Here is a 17,049-nt window from a genome sequence, read left to right on the forward strand (position 1 = left end):
ACACTCATGTTCAGGGAAAAAAAAAAAAAAAAAAAAACTGAACAGCTTGGATGACTGGAGATATGATGTTCATATTCAAAGCACATGTACATTAATATGTTCTACAGAAATGATTAGCATTTGAACTATGTTGGCCCATGGGTTGCAGGTCAACATCAATATCATGATGCAAAATGTGACTCTGGCTCTCGTTGTCGCTATAAATCGGAGGTAAAGTATCAGTGTGACTTGAGCAGACCTGCAGGATGCCTTGTAGATGAATGCACGAACCATATCATTAAATCAGTGAGTTTGAAAGAAGGCGCATTATTGGCTTGGGAGAATGTGTGCATCAATCCAGGAAATAGCTGCCCAAGTAGGACGAAGTGTTTCGGCAGTGCAACTGGTATGTGCAGAATGGTTCATAGAAGACCATGGAACCACCCCCCACCCCCACCCCACCTCAATATTCAGATTTGTGGGGCATTTGGATGTCACAGTGGCCTACGAATGTGTAGGCAGACATACTCGTAATGGAGGATTCAGTCAACCACATATGATAATCACAAGGGGGAACCACTTATTGTGCACAAAGCGCATTGTAACCCCTTCACATCTGTGCCTGCCATCTGAGAACAAGTAATGAACTCACTGAAACATTGTGTATCATCCCCCAACACTGGTTAGAGACAAGCAGCGGCTGGCCTATGGAATTGTTGTCCCACGCTCAGGCTCCCATTAACATGTGGACATGACTGGCATTGCATTGTGTTAGCACATTACCCAAGATGACCATTGTTGGAGAGTAGGTAGTGGTGAAGGGAAATCCGAGAGTACAGCGGTACATCACAGATATGCTGCATCATCATACTACATGTTACTGCTCATGCGACAATATCATGACCATTTGCATGAATGGTGCACCCGAAGGTTCTAGTTTGAGTCCTCTGTTGTTTCTGATATGCATAAATGATCTCTCACTTCGAGTTTTCCAGATTATATGAATATAGGGCAAAAGTGTAGTATCTGTCCACTTCCTCAAAAGACAGTTAGCAGAATATTCGAAAACATTAACAGGTGGTTGAAACCAAATAGATTATCCTTGAATTTTGAGAAGACTCAGTACATACAACTCAATGGTTTCCATAGACTCAACAAGCTATGCAAATAGTTTTCTCAGGCAATGAGATACGAGCAATAGAAACTGATAAATTGTTTGGACTAGAGATAGACCTAGAATTAATGAAGTGCCTTAGTTCTACTACACTAGCAGAACGCATGATTACTTGTATAGAAGTTTTAAAAATGAAGAAAGTTTTCAAGGAAACACAAGCACAAAAAGAAGTCAGACACATGAGGTGGGCCACTTCTGCTGCTCCATTGAAGAGTAACTTCAGAGAACCTCTTAAAATTAATGTTTTTAGGTTATTTTATAATTAGTATTATCACTGTGAATAAAATAGTCTTTTGTAATGTTATGTAATTTCATTACATTACACTGAAATGAAAGACAATGTACATCTTTGACTTCTCTTCATGTCCCAGACACGCACAGACAACAGTGTGCCTATCTCCCTCCCTCCCTCCCTCACTCTCTCTCTCTCTCTCTCTCTCTCTCTCTCTCTCTCTCTCTCTCTCACACACACACACACACACACACACACACACACACACACACTGATCTGCATGATCTGCATGGTGTTAATTCTCTCTCTCTTTCTTTCTCTCTCTCTCTCTCTCTCTCTCTCTCTCTCTCTCTGTAAGACACTTCTTTTTTTTTCCTATGTGAAATATGTAGATTCTTTGTCTATATATTGGCAGCAAATATTCAGTTTGTGATGTGAATGTTTGATGTTAGTGTTTTGTCTGGACCCTTTCCAACAAATAATGGTCATACACCATATTGCATAATGGCAGTAAATTGTAAACTGTTGTTGTATTATTAGTTGTGTAAGTCATGTAACTTAATATTGAATATTAGGGCACGTCGACAATGATTTCTTACAGATACGTCAACAGTTGCTTATTGGATGCTTTGGTTTGAATATTCTTTCTGAAAAGCAACCTCGTAACATTCGACATCATTATTTGGGTGGAATAAGGGCAGCAACAAAAGAGCTTCAGTTACTGATTCAGAAGACAGCCCATCATATCTACTCATTGTTAATATCATTTCTTCAGCGGTCACAGCCAGTTTTAAGTGAGTATTTATCTTTGTTGACATAATTAGTTTAATATGAAGAATTCTTAATTTGCTCCATGGAACTTGCATTATGTTGCAGATTGCATACCTCAACAATACAGGTACCTGTATTGTAGGTGTAACCATATCAGAAGGGTATCTATGGAGAGACCAAATTAAAACATGAGTCTTTGAGAGTGGCGGCAGTATTTTGAATAGCTGCAGGGCAACAGTCTAGATGATTTCCTGATCTAGCCTTGTAACATTAGTCAACAGGACCATGTTATGTGTGACAACTGAAATCAAGGAAACTGCAGGCATTATTTTTCCCGAGAGCATGCAACACCAGTGCATCGCATCCTCTTATGTACATGGTGTACAACTTTGCTTCTGCCGTTTTTTCCCCAACATTTGAGGCTTTAATGAAACAAATTGGTTATACATGTATCATTCAAAGTATTTTCCATGACTGGCCACTACTTTCTTCCATCTTTTGGGCAGTGTATGACTCCTGCGTCAAAAAAACTATTCATCTTTTGAAGCGATCCACGAATCAATTAATTTGTGACTTCTTCATGAGATCGGAAGTGTTGGTCAGCCAGGCCATGCACCATTGATCTGAACAGGTGATAGTCAGAGGGAGCAATGTCTGGAGAATACAGCAGGTGGGGTAGGGCTTCCCATTTTAATGTTTCCAAGTACGTTTTGACCTCTTTTGCAACATGGGGTCGAGCTTTGTCGTGCTGCAAAATCTCTCTCTCTCTCTCCCTCTCCCTCTCTCTCTCTCTCACGCTCTCGCTGTATTGTGGCCATTTGTCTTTTAATGCTCTGCTCAAATGCATTAATTGCATTCGATAACGAGCACTTGTGATTGTTTCACTTGGTTTTAACACCTCATAGTACATGACGCCAAGCTGGTCCCACCAAATGTGGAGCATGATCTTGGAGTGGTGAATATTCAGTTTGGCCATCGACATGGAAGCATGGCTGGGATATCCCCATGATTTTTTGCATTTAGGGTTATTGTAATGAACCCATTTTTCCTCCCTGGTCACAATGCAATTCAGAAATCTCTTCCGTTTTTGCCTCTGAAGCAACTGTTCACAAACACACAAATGCCATTCAACGTCTCTTGGTTTCAGCACACATGGGAGCCACATTCCCTCTTTCTGAGTCTTGCCAATAGCCTTGAGACGTTTTGAAATGGCTTGCTATGTCACTCCCACTAATCATGCCAATTCTTCTTGAGTCTGAGGTGAGTCTTCACTCAGCAAAGTCTCCAGTTCTGCATTTTCAAAAACATTCTCTCTTCCACCACTATGCCTGTCTACGACGTTAAAATCACCATTCCTGAAGCATTGAAACCACTCACAACACGTTATTTCACTAACAGCATCCTTACCATACGTACTTGAGAGCATTCGATGAGACTCAGCTGCTGTTTTCTTCATATTGAAACAAAACAGTAACACCTCCGGAAAATGACAAGAATTAGGCTCATAAACTGACATTTTCAATCAGGAACAACTTTATGATGCAGACAGAAATCGACTAATGTTTGAATGAGGTTATGTTGACCGAGGTCCAAGCTAACTGCCTGACATCTGCAATCTGTTTCTTTCGACCGCTACTTGCCGTTGTCGCCGCCTATCGGCTAACGGCAGAAGCAGAGTTGTACACCTTTTACAATATTCTGGAGGCAAAATAATCCCCTGAACTTCTGAGCAGGGACTAATTAGACAAATATGTCATCAGTAAAAAGTAACTCTGCGATACTACTGTTGAGGTTACTTATTTGCATGTTCCATGGACTCATAATTGTGACTTCTCGCTATGATGTGTGGAATGAGTGTTTTATAATTGTAGCACATCTTCTTGGCAAAAAATTTGGCAACATGCTGACCACTTACTTGATTTCTTAAGTTGTGTTTCTTCTATGGTGATTTGTACTTAACTATATTGATCCCTTGATCATTTAGGGAAGTTAGTTCATGTAGAAATGGGTAGGTTGAACTTAGGCGTGGTGTGAGTTAGTGAAGTTCAGTGATAGGTAGAAGTTAGTGTCTATTCAGTCAGGAATAGGGTTATCATCACAAAACCGTATAGGATAATGCAGCAGTAGGTATAATTATGAACAAGCAGTAGGAGTGCAACTGAAACAAAATTAAAAGCAGAGGGAATGGATTGTCATAGTCAAGACAGATATGCCACAGCAGTACAAGACTATTTGTCTACTACCTTTTCAGATGAGAAAGAAATTGAACGAACATTTAATGAGATGGAAGAGATTATTAAGTTCGTGAAGGGAAACAAAAATTTTATTGTGATGGAGAACTGGAATCCTGTAATAAAAAATGAAGGGAAGGGAAAAATAATTGGAGAAAACGTAGACTGGGGGGAAAGAAATGAAAGGGGAAGCCTTCTGGCAGGATTTAGTGCAGATCACAATTTCATCATTGCTAGCACTTGATTTAACTGCTCACTGTTTCAGTTCAGAACACACTTGCATTCACCAGTGCTCTGTTCCAAGGGCGTGAGTGGGATGGGGCGGGGGGAATGGGTGTATGGTGGCTGAATTTATGTTTGATTTACAGACATGCATTTTTGAAGTTTACTCAAAAGATGTTTCAGAACACCATACACACTGGTTGTTTCAGAACACCATACACACTGGGGGACCACAGCTCTTTTGTGGGTATAAGTGTGTTGTGCACAGGTTCCTAAGCTGTTGCAGTCTTTCTTCTCTCCCCAGCTCCATTCCCTTCCTCATACCCACTCCTCCACATCCTAACTCCTCCCCCTCTTTCTCCCTTGGAGTTTCCCTTTATGACACGTCAGCTATTCTCTCAGGTCCACTATTCCTATTTGGTCTTGTGTCTTATGTTTCCACTATCCCTTTTTTCGGCTCATTCTGTTCCCCCTTGGGTTTTGACATCCATTTCTAAATTGTTCCCATAGTGTGAGCCATTTGGGGAAGAACTTCCTCCCTAGCATCTCCAGTATGGGTTTCTCACCACCTTCCTCCTCCCCCCTTCCTTGCTCTCCATGGCCCCTCCACCTTGCCCCTCTCCCCCCCCCCCCCCCCCTTCGCCACTCCCTTTACTAGATCACCAACACAACATGTGCACCCACATCCATATGGTGGGCTCACATTCGGGAGGACGACGGTTCAATCCCGTCTCCGGCCATCCTGATTTAGGTTTTCCGTGATTTCCCTAAATCGCTTCAGGCAAATGCCGGGATGGTTCCTTTGAAAGGGCACGGCCGATTTCCTTCCCCATCCTTCCCTCACCCGAGCTTGCGCTCCGTCTCTAATGACCTCGTTGTCGACGGGACGTTAAACACTAATCTCCTCCTCCATGTGGTGGGGCCATTATGTACCCATCTGGATGAGCCTCCCGACAGCACAGAGATCACACTTCGGGTATCTGAACTGTCACCGCCTTATGCTTTCCTAGGAGTGGTTGCTCGTCTTTTTGTGGAATCAGAACTTCTGGCAATGACTCCCATGCCAGGTGGCTCTTGCTGCAGCTGAGGGTGGTGACCATGGGATGCATCACTGATCAGAGTTGGTGCTACTAAGATCGACACCCTGCACATGAAGCTTGCTGATCTACGTACTTCTGGCCACTCTTTTGGGCCATCTCTGCAGACAGGAACGATTCCCTCTCTTCTTCTACTTTTGTTTCCTTGGCCTTCCCCTCCCTAGCCAATCCCTGGAAGTAGTGTTAGGCCCACTGACTTGGAGCAAAACCCTTTCACCATTACTTGATTTGTTCCAGGATAGGTTGGGGGACTTTTGCTGCAAACAGACCACTCTTCTTTGTGGAACATATCAGAGATAATTTGGTGAAGGTGACTCACTTACTAAGATGTGATCTTGTTCCCTACTGATTAAGTGGTTTCCCTAAATCGCTCCAGGCAAATGCTGAGATGGTTCCTTTGAAAGGGCACGGCCAACATCCTTCCCTATCCTTCCCTAATCCGATGAGACCGATGACCTTGCTGTCTGGTCTCCTTCCCCAAACAACCCAACCCCTACTGATTAATACCTTTGCTGCCAGTTAGTTGGCTTCCCTTTGTGCTTGCGAGCACTTGGGAGACAATCTGGTGAACATCTCTCCTCATCAGTCCTTAAGTATGACCTATAGGGATCACCTCCTTCAGTCTGATGAGGATCTCGGGGCTAATACGGCACGGTATGGTGCACATTTTGTCTGGCAAGTCCAGGGAGGTCCTAAGGAGAATCACATTGATTCTGGCACTTTCATCCTGCTTTTTGAGTGAGTAACCTCCTGGGAAAGGGCAAAGTTATGGTTTACCATTGTGACGACAAGCCCTATATCCCACCTCCCACATGCTGTTCCAGTGTCTCCATTTTGGTCACATAGCTTCACAATCTAAGGCAAATTATATTTGCGGCTATTGCGGCCATCGTCTCCATGTAGGGAGGTTTTGTGCCCCACTGCCCAACTGTGTGAACTGTTGTGGCCCACATTCTCTTCGCTCACTGGGTTGCCTGAACTGTAAAAAGGAAAGGAAGATGCATGAATTCCAAACTCTCGCCCATCTATCTTACTCTGAGGTCCTGACAGAAATTTGACTGTTTCCACTTTGTATCTTTAATGTCTACCTTTGCTTCTGTTGCATCCTTTTCTCCTCCTACTTCTCCCCCCTCCTTACCTCTGTCCTGTCCCACTTCCCTTTCCTCCTCCCTTGCAGTTCCCATTCCCTTCCCTCATGGAACCACTCCTTTTCCCCAGCTGGAGGAGAAACCTTCTTCTCTGGCATGCACCGGGGATGGTGGTTTCCTAGAGGACTGGAGCTCCCCTCCCCAGCGTCTCCAGAACAAGAAGCCTGTTACTTCAGGATCCGTGCTCTGTGGGCCACAAGTCTGCTCATTCTCTTTTGCATCCTGATATTTCTGCAATTTGCTCTCTTCCCAACTGCACCTCCTTTTGCTCTCCAATGGAGAAGAAGAAGATGTGTAAGTCTCGTAGTGAGGCCACCTGACATCTCAGGGGGAGTTGCCCCCTCCCTCTCAATCAAGGTCCGATCTTACATTCACAATGATCGATTTTGGTAATGACCGATCTTGGCGCGTTCAATGTCCATCCAACCTCTCGTACTACTCTCCTCCAATGGAACTGTGATGGTTATTATTCCAGTCTCTTTTTTCTCTCTATTGCAGGAATGTAATTTTTTGGATATTCATTCACCGACTCTTCGTGGTCTCCGAGCATTATGCTGGAACCAGATTAGCCCTTTGCAAGCATCCATTGGTGTCTGTATATTGGCCCACACAGACATTGTTAGTTCGTATGCTGGAAGCAGTAACAATCTTTATCTGCCCCCCAGACCAGCCTCCTGTGCTTCCTGTTCTTTTTCCCTACTTTGACAGCTCCCTCGTCCCTTCCTTCTCTTTGGGGATCTTAACACCCGCAGCCATGTGTGATGTGGTACTGCAACCACTGGCCAGGTCTGGGCTTGATCTCTGCCTCCTCAACACTGGAGCTCCCACACACTTTAATGCAGCACTTGGAACTTTCTCAGCCATTGATCCAACTGTCTCTAGCCGTGGATTCCTCCATGCCATTCAATGGGGAGTTCATGACAATTTGTGCAACAGCAATCATTTTCCGATCATCTTATCTTTTCTCCAGCATTACTCACCTGGATGCCCTTCCAGGTGGGCCTTTACTGATGTGGGTTGAAATGCCTTTTGCTTGGCCACTATCCCACCAACTGCTCCACCACATGACGGAGGTGATGAGTCCGTATGGAGTTTGACTGACCCCATCCTTTTGGCAGATGATTCAGCAGTTCATTCTTCCTCAGGTTCTCCCAGATGGAAGACTCTCCCTTGGTGGACCCCTGAATTTGCTGCAGTTATTAAAGAGCACCGTCAAGCCCTCCAACACTAAAAATGGCATCTATCTCTGAAGTACCTCTTGGCCTTCAAAGAGCTTCAATCCCAGGCCTATTATCTTCTTAAACACCAGAAACATATTTGATGGGAATGATATGTCATTCCCATAAGGTCACATACTTCCTCTTCTCAGGTATGGACAAAGATCGGGTGCATTTTTGGCCACTATCCTCCTTCAGATGTCCCGGGAATTTCCCTGAATGGTATTATCTGCACCAGCCCAGACTCTATAGCTGAGCATTCTGCTTGGCGTTTCACGCAGGCATGAACGTCAGTCCACTATCCACACTTGTTCTGTCTTCTCAAACTTTATCTTTCATTCCCTGCTGCCTGGGGCCTAATAATATTCCATTTAGTGAGTGTGAATTTGTCAGTGCCCTTGTTCTCTGCCCTGACACAGCTCCTGGACTTGACCAGGTTCATAACCAAACGCTTCAACACTTATTGTGGCCAACTAATGCCATATACTTACCCTTTTTAACCCTCTCTGGAGCAAGGCAGAATTCCCTTCCCAATGGGGACCTATAGTGTCATTATTCAAGTTCTCTAATCAGGTAAATCATCTCTTCAGATGGATAGTTATCATCCTATCATTTAACCAATGTCCCTCTGCAAGTTACTTGAATATATAGTGAGTTGAAGGCTTTATTGGATCCTTGAGTCCCGAGACCTTCGATCCAGGATGGTTTTCACCAAGGCTGCTCTACTGCAGATAATTCAGTCCACTTAGAGTCTGCTATCCGAATGGCTTTTGTCCAGTGTCAACACCTTGTTGCAGTCTTCTTCGAAGTGCATAAGGCTTATGATACCACATGGCATCAGGGCATCCTTGCCTCCTTACATGAGGGGAGCATGTACGGCCCCCTCCTGATTTTTATCCAGAACTTTCTTTCATGTTGCACTTTTTGAGATACAGTTGGTGCCTCACATAGCACTTCCGTTCTGCAGGAGGACGGGGTTCCACACTATTCTGTTTTTTATTGTCCTTTGCTGTTTAGTGGCAATCAGTGGTAGCTGCAGGGCATAAGGTGTCCCTCTCTTCATATGCTGATGATTTTCCCATTTATCTTTGTTCACCTGCAATGGGCATTGCTGAATGCTGTCTGCAGGGAGCAAAACATTGACCGCAGTCTTGGGTTCTCACTCACAACTTCCATTTTTTTGCTCCCAAGACCTATGTTATACATTTCTGTTGTCACTGTACAGTTCATCGCCATCTGGATCTGTACCTTGATGGCAAATCCCTCAACACGGTGCACTCTCACCATTTTTTGGGACTGGTATTTGAGGCCTTGTTGACCAGTTGACACGGCTTCCCCATATTCTTCAACTAATGCGGACATGTTGGTTGTACCTCAATGCTCTTCGATGCCTCAGCAACATCAACTGGGCTGTGGATCTCTATACTCTGATACAGCTCTACACAGCATAAATCCATCTGCAGATCGTGACCTAGTGGCTAGCGTTGCTGCCTCTGTATCATGGGGTCCCGGGTTTGATTCCCAGCCAGGTGGGGATTTTCTCTGCCTGGGGACTGGGTGTTTGTATCGTCCTCATCATGTCATCATCATCACCATTTGTGACAGTGGCTAGATTGGATTGCGTAAACAAATTGGACTGTGTGAAAATTGGGAATTCATACGGGTGCTGATGACTGCACAGTTGAGCACCCCACAAACCAAACATCATCAAACAGCATAAATCCAGTCCCATCTGGATTACGGGAGTCTCGCATATGGTTCGGCATCACCTTCGATGCTGTATATCCTGGACCCATTATGCCATTGTGGGGTCCGACTGGCAACTATTGCCTTTTGGACTAGCCCTATGATCAGTCTCCTAGCGGAAGCAGGGGAATGACCATTATGGGTTCTTGGCCAATAGCCATTGATTCTGTATGCATTGTGCATCCACTGCTCTGCATAGCAAACAAACTACTGTCTCCTCTTTCCAGATGTGGGGATCCACCTCCCGCAACAGTGGCCTGGTGTTATGATCGCCATCCACATCCAGTCGTTTTCTTCTGAACTCCAGCTTTCCCCTCTACCACCTTTTCTATGGGTGCACTCATTTGCAACTCTGTGGTGCATCCCTCAACCACATACACTCTGTATTGACCCATCATAAAGTTGGAAAGACTTGGCTCATCCTGAGGCCCTCCACCACCAGTTCTTCTCCATTCTTGGCATTTTTTGGGGTTCAGAAGTAGTCCACACTGATGTCTCAATGGCTGTCGATCATGTTGTCTTTGCTTACTTTCGAGCTGGATGTAATTAACTCTGCTCCTTGCCGGATGGCTGCAGTGTTTTCACTGTGGAGTTGGGGGCCATCTCTCATGCTCTCGAGCATATCCATTTCTGCGCCAGTGTGTCCTTCCTCATCTGTAGTGACACTCTGACCAGTTTACAAACTCTTGACCAGTGTTATCCTTGCCACCCCTTAGTCGTGACTGTCCAGGATTTCCTTTTTGTCCTCAAACAATGTGGACTTTCAGTGGTCTTTGTCTGGACCCCGGATAATGTTGGGAACCCAGGAAGTGAACTCCCTGACAGGCTGGACAAATTGGCTACCAGCAAGCCACCGCTTGTTATCGGTTTTCTGGAATCAGATCTTCGATAAGTCTTATGCCAAAAAGTTCTAAGGACATGGAATACAGAATGGCATACTCTGACTTTGCCAAACAAGCTATGGGCGAAAAGGAGACAATGAATTCGTGGAGGTCCTCCATGTGGGCATCTCGCTAGGACTCTATTGTCCTGACTTGACTGACTCACGGTCATCTCCTTCATCATGAGGATCTGCCTCACTGTCATTGTGATGTCCGTTTGATGGTGGTCCATATGTTGCTGGACTGTCTTAACCTAGCCACCCTGCAGCAGACACTTAACCTTCCTGACTTGCTACCCCCGGTGTTAGCAGATGTTGCCTCAATGACTGACCTTGTTTTTCAGTCTATTTGTGTAGGAGGTTTTTACCATTCTCTCTAAGGGAACTCGTCTCGGCCTTGTTGGCCCATTTAGGGATTGACAGTATGCCCTTTTGCCTCCTCTGCCCCAAATGAGTAGTGGCTGTCCAGGCATGGTGGTCCGACCCAGCCCTTGCTCTACCTACTCTTAGTCTCTTCTTGCCCACTTCTCACATGTTCTGTTTCACATGATATTCTTCCTCTATTTTTCTATGCTTCTATCGCCCAGTCCTTGTTGCTAGTCTCTTCTGGGTATTGTTTGGTTGAGTGCCCCTGATATCTGGTGAGGATGGGTACCTTGCTTGCCTTTCCTCCTTTACACACTTTTCTTCTTCCTCGTTCCTTTCTCTAGGGTTTGTTGACCTTCAGTAGACCTTGTGAGTTTCTTTTCCTTTGGTTTCTCACACTAGGCCCTTCTTTGGTGTGTAGTTACGTTGACTTGCCTATTGCGGGTAGAAGGGACTGATGACCTTGTACTTTGGTCCCTTTAATCATTAAAGCAACCAGAACACCATAAAAAAAACCCTTGCTCAGAAATTTAAAACTCTTTGTGTATGTTCAGTTTCCAAACAGGCAGCTGCACACAGTCCCACATCACACACTTTGTGTTGGTAACAGGAATCTCTTCAGGTATGTTTTTATATGCAAACTGTGCACCTCATTGATGCAATCTCCTTTTTCTTTGTATCTGGCACTTCTGTTGGAAAATATCTTTCAGTAAGCTGGACAGAAAACCTTAATAGAGACACACCAAATGAGGCAAGAAACCTATAGTGATGAGAGCTTAAGCAGTAGTCAGTGTTGTGAATGGTTTACACGGTTTACAAATGGCCAGACAAAAGTTAAAGAAGACGTTTGTTCAGGACACCCCTTGATGTATACCTACACACTCATCTCAGGAATGATAACAAAATCATGCATGCCGATCGAAGACTGACATATCAGTTGAATCATGTCATGAAATCCTGACACAGTGTCCTGGAATGCATGATGTTGCTGCCAAGTTCGTCCCAGGCAAGACCAAAAAGATGTTCCCCTTGCAATCTGTGAAGAGTTTTGGATCGTGCAAATGAGAACGAGCTGTTCCTTAAGAGGATCATAACTGGTAATGAGACGTGGCTCTACGGTTATGATGTTGAGACCAGGCTCAATCTTCACAGTGGGTTGGGAAAGGTTCTCCAAGACTGTGAGAAGGAAACAGCCTCAAATGTGGTGAGACAGTTCATGGCTCTTGTATCACAATAAAGCACTTGAACATTCATCCCTGTTGGTGCATGACTATTGCACAAAACATGAAGTCTCTGTTCTGCCTCATCCTCCATACTCTCCAGGCATAGCCACTATGGACTTTTTTTATTTTTCAAAAGTTGAAAACCCCTTTGAAAGGAAGAAGATTTTCAAAGATAGTCAAGATAAAAGAAAATTTGCAGATGGTGCTTTGTGTGATCCAGTAACATGCGTACCAAGACTGCTTCCAGATGTGGAAATGGCGTTGGGAGCAGCTTATCAGTTGTGGAGGAGAGTATTTCGAAGGAGACCATGCTCAATAAGCAAAATGTAAGTGTAGAAAAATTTCGTGTACAAGGTTCTGGAATTTTTTAAACAGATCTCATAAACCTATCTGCTGAAGAAGGTGCAGAGAACACAGAAATAGTTCTGATGATTCCAGTAGATTGCAGCACTTACCAAAAATGGGTCCTGTGACAAATCATGTCAAAAACAATCAAAATATACGGCTATGTGCCAAAAGTAATATTACCAGAAGATCAACATGACTTTCAGCTCCTTTAGGATAATTTTACCTCAAAATCTATTAAGGGTTAAAAATCTAAAAAACAGTTGTGTACGTGGAAGAGGTGTGGAGACAGCAGAGTATTTCAGATACTAAGACAAATTTTCCACCAGATCGTAAACTACAAAATGTTTTGACTATATTGTATTGATTATGAAATAAAGATTAAAACTGATAAATTGTTGAAAGGTAGGAAATTAATGAGACAGGGACCTGGATAAATTGAAAGAACAAGTGGTTGTTGAGAGTTACAGGGGCAGTATTAAGAATTCAGTAGGAGTGAAAGGTAGCTTTGTGAGATGAAATTGTGAAGGTGGCGGAGGATCAAACAGGTAAAAAATACTAGGTGCAGTATAAATCCTTGGATAACACAGGAGATACTGAACTTAATTTACAAAACGAGAAAATACTAAAATGAAGCTGACAGAGAGGAATACAGGCACTCAGAAACAACAAGATTAATATGAAGTGCAAAACAGCGCAGCAGCAATTTCTAGGGGAGAAATGCAAAGCTGTAGAATCACTCAAGACTATAGAAAAGATTGATGCCATGTATAGGAAATTTGTTTAAAGAGCAAGAGAAATTTGGAGGAAAGAGAAGCAGTGATATATATGTGGAAATCCAGTAACAAGCAAAGAAAGGAAGGCTGAAAGGTGGATGAAATATACAGAAGAGCCTTGTGAAGGAAAGAAAATCAAAAGCAATGCTATGGAAAGGGAAGGGAAAGTTTGTGAAGATGAAATGGGGGGGGGGGGGGGGGGGATATGATTCAGTGAGAAAAATTTGGCAGTGTACTCAGATATTTATGTCAAAACAAGGCTTTTAGAGTAGATGATATTCCTTCTCAAGTATTAAGATTCTTAAGAGAACCAATTCTTACAAAATTTTCTACATGGTATGGGATATACAAGACAGGCAAAATAACTTCATTCTTCAGGAAGGATATAATAATCCCAATACCAAAGAAGGCAGGTGCTGACAGGTGTAAGTATTACTGGATCATTAGTTTAATAAATCATCGTTGTAATATGCTAACATGAATTATCCTTAGAGGAGTGGAATAATGGGTGAAGCAAATGTGGGAGAGATCAGTTTGGGTTCCAAAGAAATATTGGCATATGTGAGGAATACTGACCCAGTGCCTTGTCTTAAAATAACAGGCATGTCCAGAAAGCCAGTACCATTTTGGCAAAAGGATCATAAAGACATTGTTCAAACCAAAATTTATTTTTACAAGAAAGAGCATATCTTAGACAGTTTTTCTACATAGTTGTTGTCATTGTTCAGACATTTGTCATGGCAGGAAAGCAACTTTTCTGTGCCCTCTTCAAAGGAAGATGCCACCAGTGAAGACACCAACTGCTGAACACCATTTTTTGCATCGTCATCGCTGTCAAAGTGCCTTCCTCCAAAATCACGCTTCCAAGTTCACCCTCCCAGTCCACTCCTCCATGTCACTATCATTGTGCACTACAGGAACTCCCTGGCACAATCCCATTCTGAGGAAGGAGAACACTCATCATGTGCACATCAGAACTGATGAATTTGTAGCAATGTTGGATTAGAAACTTTTGAAAACATTACTGAAAAATAATAGCAGTTTGATAGATAATTAAAATTCTTATCAACTTTCATAAGGATTTATTAAAAATTAATACAGGTAATCAAAGATCAAAATGGTAACTAGTTTTGATTTTATAAAAAATCATCTTCAGAACATGTCCCATCAGATGGTGAACAGAGATGATGGCTGGAGCGCTGGTACTGGTGCTGTCCTTATACACTTTACAGCACAAGCAGGGCACTTGCTTTTGATTGTTTCTTAATGTTGTTGGATCAGATCTCACTCTTATATTCATCCTTCTTACTAGCAGATCGGTGTAGCCCACAAGTTAATCTAATTGGTTCATCAGTCTGTTCTACAAAATAATAGTCCACAGCTTGAAAATGTTGACACCACAGCATGAATAGGTTGGTTGCATAACACAATTTAATCATTGATTGTACAGCTGTAAGCAATGCCGACCTAAGAAATTTTATTACATACACTCAGTTGCAAGTCCACAAGTCACATTAAACGACATTCCATGTACCCGAATGGATTCTAACATACCTAGTGAAATTTTTTTCATATCACTGTTTAAAGCTTAAGATGTAATAACCAGTTTTCATGAAGTGAAGTACTCTATCGCCTAATCCATTTTAACACTAGCAATGAAGTTATTGTTACTTGTGTAAAATTTGTCATGAGAAACTTAAGTTCAGTATTTGTTCCCTAACTGTGATTGTGACTGGATCCAGATTACCTCTTCAGAACACAAAATTCCACACATTGATAGTGTCTTTAACCCTACATAAAGTTCATCTCTTCTGAATGTCTGGGTCCTGCAAACATTAGCAGTGCTCTGAATCTGAGACTTATTTGACTGTGATTAACTCAAAAACGAGTTCTACTGCTGCCTGACACAGCAGTTTTACAGAGTCCCATGACTAAGTGCCTTTGCCATCACCAGCACAAGATATGCTCCTCCAAGTGTGCAAACAAATTGTGGGACGCATCACCATAGGTGTGCTGGTATATCCCACATTTCTGACTGACGTCAACCAATCAGTGTAATATTTAAAAAAAGAAAGGCCATTCACTTAGGTTTAGACAATCATTAAGCCTACTAGCAGTCCCTTCCTGTCCTCCCATCCGCATCCCCTACACAACTCTCTCTCTCTCTCTCTCTCTCTCTCTCTCTCTCTCTCTCTCTCTCTCTGGAATGTAACACACCTGCTGTTGTTCAGGTGTTGTAAGTGTTGTAAGGAGGTGGACTACTTAATGGTTTATGTGGTTGCTGTTGCTTATCTATATCACCTGCTTGACCCTGTTGCTATATCTTGAGACAGCAGATCCCTTTCTCAAACACCAATTATGACAAAATAAATTCATATGTTGCTTCTTTACTGGGCATGAATTTCAACTCCATTATATACATTCAATTTAATATTTCACTACAGCATACAACTTTATCAAAGTTTACAATACAGATTGGTATTTGTTTTTTGTGCTCTGTATGTCTTCTGTGGATTTCCTATGACAAGTGACATCATGACCATTGAAATGCCTAATGAGGTTCCAGGGTCCTGCAGTGAGTCTCTGAGGTAGGTAGGCATTTTCATGGAATAACTGCCCTGACCAGCAGGTGTTTTCAAGTGCCGAAATCAAAGTGTCCATTGCCCCAGCCTTGCAGATACGCTGCATCCACTTTCATTCTCATGGTCTACTCAAAAGAAACAGATAATCCCCCATGCAATATGTGGCCCACAAACAAAGATTTATTTACTAAAACAACAAGATGCTTTCTCAAGGTCACAACCAATCCTTCATCAGTTAGATTGGAGGAATAACACGTCACTTCTTTGAAAATAATAGGCCCTCCTCATATCCCCCCCCCCCCCCCCCCCCACTTAGACATTGTGACAACTCAATTATCTACACCACTGAAAATATCTTTTACTATTTTATATGTGACTTCACACCTGACATGGTAAGCTGAGACAATATTTATGTCTTGTGCATTACATACAACTAATTTCAAAAAATAAATATGCAGTATATCGTTTATAGTATTTTAGAGCTCATTTGAAAATGAGAACATACCTTATGCCAAATCTCGTAACCCTATACTTGTATTTCAGCTCTTGAAGTTGCAAGTCTTACAAATTTCTCAAAATTTCCATAGCTTTCCATTTATGTGTGTCTCTTTTTGACAGAGTCCCTTTATTAACGGTACTTGACACAACAACGTTTTGCACACTATATCATCCTCTATCAACTTTACCATAATCTGCATGAACTCGCCACCCGAAACATCTGTTCCATTATTTATAACCTCCAGTTAGTCACCACTACCTTTCGAGCATTTGGTCCAGCTTCATATTTCCATCTGGTCACTCAAAAACTTGTAAGTATATCTGCCGGTCAGTCTCTAATTCATGTGTTCATTTTGTTTGGTAATTTACTTAAGAAAATACACAGATAAGTTATTCTAAGTTAAAACTAACCAACTCTGAGAAAAGTATTTGGAAATTCCAATAGGTACCTCTTATATATTCCACACAACTGGGAAGTTTCTTAGGTATAAGCAGTTAACCCCTGAGCAAACATGCCTATGTATAAAGTACACCAACCAAAAATAACATTTTCTTGTATCAT

The 17,049-nt window shown here is 42.6% G+C and overlaps 1 protein-coding gene across 1 annotated transcript in view; it reads left to right on the forward strand.

The window, feature by feature from the left end:
• LOC124804616 (probable E3 ubiquitin-protein ligase HERC1) overlaps positions 1-17,049 on the forward strand; it is a 790,356-nt gene that overhangs the window by 297,445 nt on the left and 475,862 nt on the right. Inside the window, exon 23 of the mRNA XM_047264817.1 lies at positions 1,987-2,179. Coding sequence (XP_047120773.1) covers positions 1,987-2,179 — 193 coding nt within the window. The remainder of the gene's footprint in view (positions 1-1,986; positions 2,180-17,049) is intronic.

Source organism: Schistocerca piceifrons, chromosome 7 (assembly GCF_021461385.2).
Source record: "Schistocerca piceifrons isolate TAMUIC-IGC-003096 chromosome 7, iqSchPice1.1, whole genome shotgun sequence".
In the NCBI taxonomy this organism is placed as follows: domain Eukaryota; kingdom Metazoa; phylum Arthropoda; class Insecta; order Orthoptera; family Acrididae; genus Schistocerca; species Schistocerca piceifrons.